Source organism: Leuresthes tenuis, unplaced genomic scaffold (assembly GCF_036924035.1).
Source record: "Leuresthes tenuis unplaced genomic scaffold, fLeuTen1.0.hap1 SCAF_11, whole genome shotgun sequence".
Taxonomy (NCBI): domain Eukaryota; kingdom Metazoa; phylum Chordata; class Actinopteri; order Atheriniformes; family Atherinopsidae; genus Leuresthes; species Leuresthes tenuis.
This window is the reverse complement of record NW_027325365.1, coordinates 28,139,228-28,153,976: the sequence shown is the minus strand read 5'-3', so window position 1 is coordinate 28,153,976 and position 14,749 is coordinate 28,139,228. Positions and strand designations below refer to the sequence as shown.

The 14,749-nt window shown below is 41.4% G+C and overlaps 1 protein-coding gene across 1 annotated transcript in view; it reads left to right on the top strand.

The window, feature by feature from the left end:
* Positions 1-6,434: 6,434 nt before the first annotated feature.
* Positions 6,435-14,749, top strand: part of LOC140318434 (storkhead-box protein 2-like) — a 63,598-nt gene continuing 55,283 nt past the window's right edge. Inside the window, exon 1 of the mRNA XM_072396253.1 lies at positions 6,435-7,397. Within this exon, the coding sequence (XP_072252354.1) occupies positions 7,058-7,397 (340 nt within the window). The 5' untranslated portion in view covers positions 6,435-7,057. The remainder of the gene's footprint in view (positions 7,398-14,749) is intronic.

Below are 14,749 nucleotides of genomic sequence, written 5' to 3'. Positions count from 1 at the left end.
CCTAAAATGAGCACTTATTTTCTCATGTTTGTTTGAACATTCTGACTGAATGCTACCTATCCTATTATTGTTATCTTATGCACCGATATAAAAATTGTACATGTCTCAGTGAGTGATGTAATAATATAAATGTCCTATGATATTACAACATTGTGTAGGCTTCTGAAAATAACATGTTACATTATAATATCTGCTTGTTTTTAAAAGCTGACATGACCCCATAACCACTACCATGGATGTCTCCATCTACAGAAAGCTCATCATCTGCTCTTAGTACTGACATCTACTATCATCTACTCTATCTTAAAGTATCTGGACAAAGCAAAAAAAGAAAATCCACAATGGAAACAACACTAAAAGAATCTAAAAGATTGGCAGAGCCAAAGAAGACACTGAGCTTCACTTGACATTTCAAACAGCACAACACAAGCTTGAGCTCAACTTGTTGTTTACAAAATTCCTTGAATGGTCAACTATTCATCCAGCTTTTTACCAAGTTCCAGTCCAGCCAAACCTTTACAATTTTGGACAACCAGCACTTCAGCATTCCTTTGATTATACCCAGCCTCCTTCTTTCAACACGGCCTTACCTCCTCCTCCCCAAGTTTGTATGACAACCACCATAATTCCTGCAAGACTTTACTCAACCACTACATTTCAACCACACCACTCCACATTCTTTAGATCTGGCTAGGCCCTTCAGCCATAGGATCTGACTGAAGCTCTTGAGAATAATTGAAATCAAATGCTTTTTTTAAAAAAAAAAGTGGTTCAGTGTTAGTGCATCCATTACAGAAGGATTCTCTTTGATTTGCACCGTTTCTGTCATGCAGGGTAGTTGTATGTTATTAAACCTACAGAAATTTGAATTGCACTATGACCAAAGGACACGTGTATTTATCAGACTCTCATCCCTGTTACCTCCTTTTTCCATTGAACCTCATTGCCATCTTGTGGTTGTAGTCAGAGAGCATTTCATCATTAAGAAGTCAGTAATCAATATGATTTCAGGATATATTTGGGTTTAAAGTATTTTGTTTTAGGGCTGCACAGTGGTGTGTTGGTTAGCACCATCACCTCACAGCAAAAAAGGGTTCCAGGTTCAATTCCCAGCTGGAGCCTGCCTTTCTGTGTGGCATTTGCATGTTCTTAACTTAATACTGTGTCTATCATCTGTGTTGCATGTATATCCATACTTGTGATAATTGTTAACCTTGTTCTGCCTATTAATAATTTATCTTTCAGACCACCCTAAACAATTATGTGCTTTAACACAAAGGAATGGATGTATTTTTAACTGCAAATTTTAAAACTAGAATTAAACTTTGAACTGGATCTTTACATCCCAAGACAGGCCAAAAAGTTCTCAGTCCTCTCACTGGCTAAAATCTGAGCCCAAGTCTGCATCTCACCCTGCCCCAAATCAAAACTGTGGAACATGTGTTATGGTTGAGCACATAAGGGTGAGGACGGGTAAGCAATGGGAAACAGGGAGTGAACACAGAGACTAGCCTATCAAAATAAAACAGGAAACTGACTCATGACACAGAGGGGCTCGGCAGTGGGGCCGAGTGGGCTCTCCTTGACTGGTTTGATCCGGCTGACAAGGAAGATGGAGTGTATGCAAGTTGATCGGGGAAGTTTCAACTTGACAGCAGAGTCAATAATTTTGAGATAGGATATGGGCCCACGTACCTGGGTGCTAACTTGCGAGATGGATGGACAGATCTTTGGTGGAGAGCTAAACTCTTTGACTAGGTTGGTACGCTTGGGCTGGGCGGCGATGGCGGTCAGTTGCCTTTTTGTCTGCAACGGAGGTCTGGAAGAGTCCGATGGGCGAGGGACCACAAGCCTCGACACTGGCGAACCATAACTGCAGCTGTGGAGACTTTAACCTCTTTTTCCAGGGATGCAAAGAGGCGGGGCTGATAGCCAAATACCACTTGGGAGGGGGTGAGACCGGTTGAGGCAGAGGGAAGGGTGTTCAGGGCGTACTCAACCCACAGCAGCATCCTGGACCATGATGAGGGGTTGTCTGAGGAGAGGCAGTGAAGACCGGTCTCCAAATCTTGGTTCAGCCTCTCCATCTGGCCATTGGTCTGAGGATGATATCCAGAGAAGAGGCTCCTAGAGGACCCCACCAGCTGAAAGCAAGCCTCCCAGAACTGAGCCACAAATTGCGGACCCCGGTCAGATACGATGTTCCTGGGGAATCCAAAGAGTATGACAATGTTCTGGAGTAAAATAACAGGGTTTTGTTTGGCAGATGGTAGTTAAGGTGAGGGAACGAATTTTATCATTTTAGAAAATCCGTCAACGACAGTGAGGATGACCGTGTTACCTTCGGATGGCGGGAGGCCGGTGACAAAGTCCACTGAGAGGTCTGACCAGGGGAGCTGTGGCAGAGGCACAGGGTAAAGGAGGCCAGTTGGTGGGGCATTGGAATTTTTCTGTTAGGAACAGACCGGACAGACTATGAGGTGGTTAGCCCACCAGAACCACTCCAATACTCTGAAGAGGGTTCGGCGGGTGCCAGGAGAATTTACTTTCCTGAGCCCACTTAGTAATCCCCCCCCTAAAGGGAAGGGGGAACAAACAACCTGTTCATGTTGGTTTCAGCGGGGGTTGGAAAAGCCCTGAGAGCCACCATTACCTTGCCTTCAACACTCCAGGTGAGGGCTCCCACTATACAGGTTTCAGGGAGGATGGGTTCTGGATCTGAGGAGTCTGTTTTGGGTGAATGAATGCATGACAAGGCGTCAAGCTTAGTGTTCCTGCTTCCTTGACAATATGACAAAGAGAAATTAAAGCGAGAAAAGAAAAGTCCCCACCTTAGCGAGGCTTAGCGAGCATTGAGTCTCTTTGCACTCTTGAGGTATTCCAAATTCCATTGGTCTGTCCATATGAGGAATGGTTGGACTGCTGCACTAGGAGAAAAGACTATCTGGCATTGACACACAGGGGAGCACTGGTTATATACACACAGGAGAGAAGGGATAAGAAGACACAGGTGAAACAGATAAGGGCAAGGACGGGTAATCAACAGGGAACAGGGAGTGAACACAGAGACAAGTCTATCAAAATAAAAACAGTAAATTGACACAAAACACAGACCTTGACATCCATCAATCCATTTTCTATACCATCAATCTGTTGGTCGGGTAGCGGGTGGGCTGGAGCCTATCCCAGCAGTCATCGGGCAAAAGGCGGGGTACACCCTGGACAGGTCGCCAGTCCATCACAGGGCCCAGACCTTGACAGTATAACCCAATTGCTATTTACTTTTTCAGGGAGAGGAGTTACCTGATATGAGTGTCTTTGCACGTGAGACTTGTGGAGAGGTCCTGATAGATATAAATCATATTTATCATTGACATTCTAAAATTGTGAATGAAATCCAGTTCTATAAATTTATTTGGGTAACAATTCCACCACTCCTTGTTCCGACACAGCATCCATACACACCTCTGTGCTGCGACAGAGGCTATTACTCCACAAAAAGCCTAAAATAAACATTTTGCTCTCTTTCTCTTTATTTTTCTTCTCCTTGTAGCCAATTTGTTAAGTTGACTACTCACATCACATAGAAGTTAACGCGTGTAAATAGACACCAGCATCTCCATTTTGTCACGAACCGTGAAGACACAGGACACAGATGCAGGATCTTTATCAATAATAGTGTTTATTAACAATAATAATCACTCGTAACGTCTTTGACAGAGCAAAGCAATGGGCTGTAAAACTCCTAACACACTCGCCTCAATACCTATCGAGAGGAGAGTGTGACTATAAAACTTATTAAACAAAAATTCTGACTGACGGAGAGACTATGAACGTATATAAAGACAACAAGAATCACTCCAAAGGGAGGAAAATAAAACAGGCTATTACAAGAATTGCGTGAGCTTAAACTAAGACAAATTATCAACAAAAAAACACTCTGAAAGAGGGACCGCATCAGAACAAGATCTTTGGTTTAACAAGACTATGGTTGTTGTGAACAGGGCTCGGGTGAGAACGCTCAAGGAGACAAATCCAACACACTGGCACGGGATAGAGGGAGACACAGACTATTTGAACACATGAGGGACCAAGGGGAACAGGTGGAAACACTTTGGGAATCAGGGAAGACAATCAGACACTTGACACAGGAGGAAAGGCAAGGTACCTGAAACGAGAGGGAAGTTAATATTTCAAAATAAAACAGGAAGTGTCAAGACAAAACGTGATTCAAAACTAAAGGTGTCTACAAGACACATTTCTGACTTTGATTTCCTGTATCTAGGGCTGTCTTGGTTTTTTGCTTATGTATAAGATGAGAAGTTGTATGTATGTAGGTTCAGTATGGTGAACCGTTCACACTGAATTCTGATTTTGGCCACATTAAAAAGAGTAATGTGAACAGCTCAACAAAGAAAAATCTAATCTGAGTAGTAAATTGGAATTGTGCATTAAGGCCTGCATGTTCGAGTTAGTACAGGAGCAGATCCAAGTGAAGACAATGAAGTGAGTGAGACGTAAGCTGGTAGACGGTGTTGAAGGTTTAATAACTAAACACAGGGATTTCAGAGGTAAAAAACCCTGGCAATTAACGGTGAAAAAATACATGTAACATGACAGAGAAATGATCTGACATGATTCAACTAAAAACTGGGAGCAGATATACTAAGGGGAAATAATTACAAATGTACAGCTGGTGAGGCAATCAGCAAAGGAAGCCAAGTGTGACAGAGAAGTAAAATAACAGAAGTGAACAAGAGATCAGGATTGACCAAAGTGACACAGGAAGTAACTAAAACATAGGAAAAAAAGACAAAAATCTAAGGATCATGACACTGCACTCTGAATGTAGTCTAAATAGAAGATTCTACCCCAGATATGTCTTTAGTTCTTTCTGTTTATGACTCTCTAGGTGTGTTGTGAGTATTTAGTTTGGACCCTAAAGCAGAGACTGATTAAAGGGTTAAGTTTAGACAGATTTATTTACAAAAGTGGTGGAGTTTAATGCAGTGAAAACAGCTGGCAGGTGGTTGATTCCACAGGAGAGGGGACTCAGGTCTCAGCGAGAAGACAGACTGGTGAGTATATTGCAGGTAAGTCTAATGAGTAAGCTCCAGGAAGTTTGTTTTGAGAATTTGTGAGTACTGACTGGGTAGGAAAGGTTTAAAGCTGTTTCCGAACTTCTCTAAGTGAGTTGAGAGGGCAGCGGAGGCAGGGCAGAGTAGTTTTCTTCCTTGGTCGCGTTCTCTCACCACCAAGGTAAAATCTCCTCCGGGGAATTCACAAACAACATGGAGCATTAAAACAAAGACTAACAGACTGAAGGGCAGCTTCATTCCCTCAGCCATCAGGACATTAAACATTACCTAGCACCTCAAATGCTGTTATTTGAGGTGCTATTTTATGGTTATTTTATGAGGTGTTATTTGAGGTACCTCAAATGGTATTATGTGCAATATCTCTTTCACATGCAGTATGCTGAATCACTGTTTTGACTAATTTTATTGATCCTTTGTAAATACTTTTACCTTTTTATATACTCTTTAATATATATTTTTTAACACCTCAGGGGCAGTACCTAATTTCATTGTACTTGTTACAGTGACAATAAAGGATATTCTTCTGATGTCCATGACCAGTGAAATGCATGGATATGGCCTGGATTCATGACTCAGGATGACATGTGTACTTTCATGTAATCACTCTTTGTTTATATGGCTTTATAAATGCTGTGTAATTTGAGGTTGCTGCAGAGCTCTCAGAATAAAATACACAACCAAGTATGTCGGTAAAAGGTTCCGTAGTTAAATTCTAACAGCTGTTCACTTAAATATTTAAGTCCCCTAAATCATTTAAATTGAAGGTCATTGCATAAACTTTCAGGGGCATAATTTATACAATCTTGTGTCTTACACAGATATTCTCGACAGAAACAATCAGAAAATAAATACAGAAAAGAGAAAACACTGTCCAATACAATGGATTCAAACATTTTTCAATTTACTTGTGAATAATTACATTTTCAAAGCTAAAACTTATTTCAATATCCTGCATTTCAGTTCTCTGACTGATTGAGAAAATGAGAGGATGGCTAGTATCTTTTTTAACCATTTTGTTTGAATAGATTTAAACATCCTAAGTTGTAATTGTACATCGTTTATAAGCTGCCCTCAGTTTGGTTTGGTGTGGACTTCAATGTATTCCATAAATTTAACAGTATCAAATCATGTCCACTGGTACTAGCATGAATGCAAAGCCATAAATGCAAACAGACTTGTCGAGGTCTTTTATCATAGACGGGTGCAAGAAGTATGCTGAAATGATAATTGTATTCGTTCACATAGCCGTGACATCATAAGTCGTGCAGATATAGAAGGAAGGTTGTGTGTTTGGACTTGTTACGCTGTCCTGACGCAGCTCCGTAGCGACGGCGCTTTCTGTCACGGTGTCTGGATGAGTCGCGCCTCCGTCCAGCAGTGGTCTTACGCACAGTATCGAAGCTTGGCAGAAGCGAAACGCGACGCTATTGTACGGTAACTGGAAATCGTGTCCCTCATAAATCGTGAGGGGTAGCTCAAAGGAGGCATCCCATGAGACCGCGTTGCTGCCTAGTGACAAGAAGAGGGCGGTTCGCGCATCTGTTGCCAGGGTGAATTAATGAGAACGTTAGCATTCAGCTAGCTAGCTCTGTTACTAGGTCCTTAACCTATCAATGAGCCTGACAGCTTAAATCATCAATGTCATGTCACGTTTATGGTCGACAGCCATCGACACATATCTTCGTGAAATACTGGGCCTGGTCACGCGGTGATATATTACGACCGAAAAGGACCATTAACGTGCAGGAATGAGTTTCATACAAGACTAAAGAGCTAACGAGAGCTAGCAGGCTAACTTCATGCTTATAGAACTGTAAGGTATGCGGTTGCTGCGAAATGTAGCCGCACTGCCAGCTAACATGGGGTTTTTATTTCCCATTAAGTTTCCGGGTTTTTTGGAATAGATACATATAATGACTATACAGCATATGATTGCCAGCTAGGAGGTCGTCGTGACAATGGAGTCTTTCCTGGAGATAGCTCCCCATTCTTTAGCTATAGTCCTGTCCAGGGTCGGGGCTGGGGAAGCGTCAGGCGCGGCCGGTGTGTCAGAGAGCGACGAGCTGCCGAGACACCACACCGGTTATGAGATTTTTGCTGATTTTAAAACGGAAAACTCTCAGCAGCATGTGTGGAACCAACGGATTACTGAAGCTGTGTCAGAGACGTTCTTTCTGGGATGGATAGATGAGCACGTGCTACTGATACAGGGGAAGGAGGACCATCTGGAAGTGCTGAGGGAAGGATGGATGCGGAGATCTCTCAATCCGCCCCGTGGATTCACTATCAAATACCTGGGTAAGGGACATGCATTCACCCTTGGTGGCTTAGGGCATCATGGTATCTCAGACAAACACCCGGATGTTGATGCTGCCCTTTGTTGTTTTAACCATCAGTTTATCAACCGGCCCCCAGTTTCCCCAACATACATTTTTAAAAAAATTTTTTTTTAGAGGCAGTGACACTATAAAATTGGTGAGGTGTTGAGATGCACTTTCAAATGTATGCATAACAATTTGGTTCAGCTTCTGCTGTGCTGCCTTGGGTTCTGTTTGTGCACTTTTTATACTCACACCTTAATATAATTTAATCACTGAATGCAAAGTTACAAAGTTTCACTTGCTGTTGTACACTAATCAGCCACAACATTAAAACCGCTGTCAGGTAAAGTGACACTTCTCATTTCATGATGTTCTGCTGGGAAAACCTGCATGCGGACATTCACTCGGATGTTACTTTGACAGCAATCCCTACAACAAAACGTGTCAAAGGATGTACTCAAACACCATGACATTCTGACGTGTTCATCTGAACTCCAAACTCCCCACATACCTGTCTGATGGGATCTGATGGATCTGTGGTCAATCCACAATGCCACCATCAACAAGGCCTAAAGGTTCTGTTGCACTGCAGGACCCCATCAGGTGTTGAGGACCCCTCTCAGTATTAGGTGGGTGGTTATTATGATTTGGCTGATTGGTGTACATCTGTCATGATACCAGTGTGACAGTGTTTTAGGTAGGGATTAAAACTGTTTAATGTCATATTCTTTTCTTTCCTTTTATAGTTCATGAAACTGGGTAACACATATTCAGCCTGACCCTGAATATTAGTATGCATCAGGGATTTTGTTAGACATAAAGTTTTACTGGGACACTACCCCCCACCACAATTTTTAAAAAGGTTATGGGAGTATATGATTACCTTTAATCAAGATTCCTTGTGAACGATTCCTTGTTTTCATGCTCAGATATTGTGCTGCTGTCTCTTAAAATGTTTTTCCTCATACCCAAAAAGTATGTTCAGCTTCAATTCTAACAATTGTTTTTGCTCTCAGATACAATGCTGCATGTGCAACTGTAACTCTCCAGTTTGATTCCTTCTCCTTACATCAAGGTGTCCTCTGTGTGTTCACGGGTTGTTTCCCCTCTAAGATTTTCACTGCTCACTCAAAACAAAAACCTCAGCCAATATGATGCTGATGTCACTGCCTTCTTGTGGATGTGCTCATTTTACTTCACAATTTCACCTCGAGGGGCTTACTGGTTAAATGGTTTTAACACTTGTGGTCATGGATCGTCCTAACTGGTATAACAAAGCTATGTATCATGATACAGTGCCTTGCAAAAGTATTCACCCCCCTGGGCATTTTTTTTATGTTTTGTTGCCTCAGAACCTGGAATTAAAATGGATTGTTTGAGAGTTTGTACCATTTAATTTACAGAACATGCCTACAATTTTGAAAATGTATTATTTCTTTATTGTGCAGCAAACAACAAAAAGAACAAAATAACAGGAAACTTCAGCATGCATAACTGTTCACCCCCCCTATAGTCAATATTTTGTAGAGCCATCTTTTGCGGCAGTTACAACTGCAAGTCGCTTAGTCTAAGTCTCTATGAGCTTGCCCCATCCTGCCACTGGGATTTTTGCCAATTCCTCAAGGCAGAACTGCTCCAGCTCCTTGGATGCTTTTCTCTTGTGAACAGCAATCTTTAAGTCTAACTACAGATTCTAAATTGGATTGAGGTCTGGACTAGGCCATCCCAACACATTTAAATGTTTCCCCTTAAACCACTCGAGTGTTGCTCTAGCAGTTTGTGCCCGTCATTGTCCTGCTGCAAGGTGAACCTCTGTCCCAGCGTTATGCCCCCTCTAGGGGTAACCAAGGCACAACATAAATGTGACCCATTTTCCTCAATCCTCAAGCAGCCATGGAGACATTATTCATATAATAAATATAATGTCAACTTAGAGATAAACTAATAGGCTTCAGGATGGGCCAAGGCCAAAACAACAAACAAACAAAACTATCTTCAAAAGGGAAACTGACCTAAACAAAGCAACTTCAAAACAAAAGACAACCACTTACCTCCCGAGGCTAACAAAACAGGAGAAAACTCAAGAAAATGATATGGCAGCCCAACATTACAAACTCCAAAATGCAAGTTTGTTCACACATTAAAAGAACGCAACGCTGTGGCTGGTTGGGAGGAGAGGGAGATGAGTCCCCTTGCCATCATCATTCTAGGTCTTTATTGCGAAGTTCACTACCCGGTAGCCAATCCTCTACGGGCTCTTCAAGTGCTTGGCACCTGCACACCGCAATTTGCATAAAGTTAATGAAAAAAAAACACAAGTCGTAACACCCAGTCTCAAATCACAGGCAGACTGACAGGTTTTTCTCAAGAATATCCCTGTATTTAACACCACCCATCTTTTCCAAGTCCCTGCTGCTGAAAAACATCCTACAGCATGATGCTGCCACCACCATGTTTCACTGTAGGGATGGTGTTCTTGGGGTGTTGGGATGTGTTGGCTTTGCGCCAGACATAGCGTTTTCCTCGGTGGCCAAAAAGTTAAATTTTAGTCTCATCTAACTAGAGCAGCTTTTTTCATACATTTGGGGAGTCACCCACATGCCTTTTGCCTAACTGATAACGTGCCTTCTTATTTTTAACACTAAGTAATGGCTTTTTTTCTGGCCACTCTTCCATAAAGCCCATCTCTATGGAGTGTACGGCTTATTGTGGTCCTATGGACAGATACTCCAGTCTCTGCTGTGGAACTCTGCAACTCCTTCGGGGTTACCTTTGGTCTCTGTGCTGCCTCTCTGATTAATACCCTCCTTGCCCAGTCTCTAAGTTTAGGTGAGTGGCCCTTTCTTGGCAGATTTGTTGTGGTACCATGTTCTTTCCATTTGAAGATGATGGATTTGATGGTGCCCCGGATAATCGTCAAAGATTTGGACATTTTTTTTGGTAACCTAACCCTGACTTCTCAACAACTTTGTCCCTGACTTGTTTGGAGAGCTCCTTGGTCTTCATGGTGTGATGCCTCTTGCTTAGTGATGTTGCAGCCTCTGGGGCCTTCCAGAAAAGGTGTGTTTATACTGACAGATCATGTGACACTTAGATTGCACACAGGTGGACTTCATTTGACTAATTATGTGACTTTTGAAGGTAATTGGTTGCACCAGAACTGTTTAGGGGCTTCGTAGCAAAAGGGCTGGATACATACGCCTTCAAGTTGTCTTGCGTTTTTTATGTGTGAAGTGAGCAAATGTTTGTTTATGTTTTGAGTTCTATGTTGGATGGTGAGCTTATGTTTCCTGTTCTGATGTTGCTGCAAGGTTTTTTTTTTCCCAGCCCCGCATTGTACTCCCCATGGAGTACAGCCTGGTGGCTGTGTTTTTCCTCCCTCTCCTCTTCTCTTGTCCCCCACCCCCCTGTGCAACTCTTTAAAAAGGGCGCATGTGCGTGAAGCTGCTGCCTGTTGCAAAAATAATTTCCCCTCTGGGATTAATAAAGCATTTTTGAATCTTTGAATATGCACATGCCAATTTTCTTCTTTTTTTTTTTTTTTTTAAATTATTATTTTTTTTTATTTCACTTCACCATCTTAGACTATTTTGTGCAGATCCACCAAATAAAACGAGATTAAAAAACATTTAAATTAGAGGTTGGAATGTAACAAATTACATTCCAACCTCTAATTTAAATGTTTTTTAAGGGGAGCTTTTTCTTTCTTTTTAAACAAAGAGATTTTTTTTTTTACCTGGGACAGGGCTATCACCTGATGATTGGAAAAAAGAAACTTCTCTGTGAACATTTTCTTCCTTGATTAAATGTTTCTACTTTACTAAGGATCTCAAACATGATGTCATGCTTTCTGACCCGATTAATCAGATTTAAAAATTTGCTTTGAATAAAAACAATGGGTCTCCGAACGGTTCTCCGAGGGAGGAGCTCAGAGTTATTACAGAGGCTAAATATGCAGCCAGGCTAAATAAAATGTACATTTTGTACACTGCTAGCAAACTATGGGCAGGTTTTTGTGAAAAGACGACCAGACAAACAAAAAGCAACGGACGACAACTCTACGCCAAACATTGCAACAAGACAAAGAAATTTGACGAGGCATACCTGGGTTTCATTAGAACAACGGTGGGAAGTAAAGAGACCACAGTGTGGTGTAAGTCTCAAAATATTAGCAGTTGACAGTATTAAGTTATGATACTACTTCGAGACTTCTCATCCTGAACTTAAAGAAAAGCCAGTTGATTTCTTTAAAAAAAGAGACTCAACTGTCATACACAGCTGCTTCCCGAAAACAGTATCTGTCCCATCAAATGCTTAACTCGCTTCCTACAAAGTCTCATATAAAGTTGTCCAAAGTAGAAGTATTCATGTGGTTTCAACTACGGTTGATGAAGAAGCAGCCACTAATCCTCTGTCAAACAATACTATGTCAAGGCACATTTATGTCCTGTTAAAATATATATAGAGGAGCAGCTACATGACACGACACGAGACATTTTGCATTGCAGATGGATGAATCAGAATCAGAATTGGCTTTATTGGCCAAGTAAGTGAACACAAAAGGAATTTGACTCAGTTTTTTTCTTAGCTCACAATGTACATAAACATAACAAACATTCAACTAGAAAGAACAAGAACAAGGACAACAAAAAACAATAAGTTAAAAACAACAATAATAGACTTTATTAATAACCTATGTCCGATTCATTGATGCCAAAGATGTGAAAGATTTGCTTTGCTGCAAACATGTGACTAACAGAGCCACTGCAGACCAGTTGTTCATGGTCATTAACTCTTACTCAAAAGAAGCAGATCTTAAATGGAATGGAACAAGGAAAAAAAATCAAGTTCACACATTAAGTGGCAGTAGCATTTAAGTCAAGTCTTTAGGAAAAAAATTGTAATCAAAGAAACTGCCTGATTTTGTTTGGAAATTTGGAGGGACTTGAATTTTTTTCTTATGACAAAGGGGGGCCCTGGAGAAAAAGTTTGGGAACTGCTTAGTGAAGACATTAAAGAAAGACCCAAACACCCCATCATATATAACCAAAAAAAGTACCGTATTTTGCGCACTGTAAGGCTCACCTGATTATAAAGCGCACCCTCGATTATGGGGTCCATTTCTGTACTTAACCCATACATAAGGCACACCTGATAATAAGGCGTACGTATTACCTAATGTTCTCTGATTGGTTTATCGCAGCCAGCACACGTAGTGTATGTATTATGTCCCTGTGTCAGCGGGAAATGGTCCGACGGTCTTGACACTTATGAACTTATAAACTGCACATCGGTCAGTAAGAACAGGCACTCACTGGGACATGGGCAAAAGCATTAATGATGACACGATTCAATCGCTAAGTACGAGCTCGATACAATCTTCGCCCCATTCAGAGTGAATGGCTGGGATCCGCCTGACCCTGGATTCACACCAAACGCAAAGCGAGCTACGAAAGTGGCCAGTTGACATTCAAGAGGCGCGGCAAAAGTGAACGTGGCGGTGAGCGGCACAAAGGGAGAGCGGTGAGGGGGATTAATGCCCCGATGAATGCTCGGCGCTCTCCGCGGTAAATTCAAAATGGCGGTATCCATGACAGATTTTGGAATCTGGTGCACACATAAAGCGCACCGGATTATATGACGCATGGCCGTTTTTTGTGAAAATTTAAGGCTTTTAGGCGTGCCTTATGGTGCGGAAAATACGGTAGTTAAGATTTAAGAATATTGTATAAATTAAGAAAATGTCCAAAGATTAACTTCCCCACCCCACTTACTGCATTTTTAGGACACTTTGTATATTTAAATATGCACACTTATGTAGTTCACCCTCATCTGGAAAAGTTAAATTACATCTGTGAATATACCGATCACCTCACCAGGGTAAAAGACCTGTGGCCGTATTCACAAAGGATCTTAGGGCTAAAAGTAGCTCCTAACTGGCGAATTTAGGAGAAACTCCTAAAAATAATGGGCGTGTCAGTCTTAAATTTAGGATTCCTAATTTTTTTCACAAAGAGCAATTCACAAAGGATTTTAGGTCTAGAAGTAGCAGAGCTTAAAAGTCCTCGAGAGGACTCCTATCTCAGAAAGACCTATTCCCAAAGAATCAGAAAATGGCTGCAGCAAGATTAAATGTTTTGGAGGCAGTGGAGGACTGCGAATTGATGAAAAGATAAAGGCTAATTGGCAACAATTGCTGTTGCTGAATAGTCAGGGAAGTTATTGCATCCCCGAAATTGCAGGCATGCCCGGTGTGGTCAGTGCTTTTGACGGGATGTATATCAAAATAATTGCATCATCAATAGACGAGTATTTGTTTGTCAATCGAAAGAAAGTCCACTCCATCAACACGCAGGTTGTTTTTGATGCAAATTTTAACATTCTTGATGTTGATGCAAAGTGGCCCGGATCTACCCATGATTCGCAGGAAATGCTGAAGCATATTTCTTCCTATGCCTTTCGCTTATTTTTACTGGTAACCCCAGAGCCAAATTTCCCCTTAATAATCCAGCTCCTCTCCAGCACAAACTGGACCAGCAGTAACAATTGGTCCTGGGTCCAATTGGTTTTTCGCTTGCGTTTGATGGTGTCTTCACTTTTTTTCACTTATCATGACTAAGAGGTTTAGGTGTCTAGTTATTTTTGATCAGTTTTGAAAACATAAGATGGAAGTGGAAATGAATATAAATGTACAAACAGTATGAAAGGCTGTACTCTCATAAACTGTAAGAGGAATTAACAAGGAAATATTTTACAGTTCATTCATTTTACTAAAGAAAAATATTACATTCGTTCTTTAAAAGTCAATAAGAACAAGCCTTACAGTGAACAGTTTCTGCTCTTTCACATGGGGGTTGAGTGTTATAGGTGGAAAAAAGACATCTTTGTTAGCTGCTGGTGCTTCTCCTCATAATTCACGCATCCCTGTGTCCTTACATACTTCCAGCTGACCTTGCAGAATCAGCTGAGGGATAACAGCTCAGTTGGTTGGAGTGGAGAGTTCCACAGTGCCAGCTTGGCGTGTGTGATAAGCACACACAAGGTGGGAGAGTTTTTGCCTTCCTTGCTAGCTCAGAGGTGTATCAGATGTGGCTAAATCTACTTTCACACATGACATGATGAAAAACAAAGTTACATCAGACCCAGCTGCATTTTTTCTCCTCTGCTGAGACATTTCTCATAAATGATTTTATTCTGGAAGACAGAAGACTAAATGATCACGAACTGACATCTTTATTTTTTTAAATTTTCAGGAGTATTGTTTGGTCTGGAGGCAATGCTTTTACATGAGTTGATCTCTTATCTCCAAACCTGATCTGGAGCAGGTTA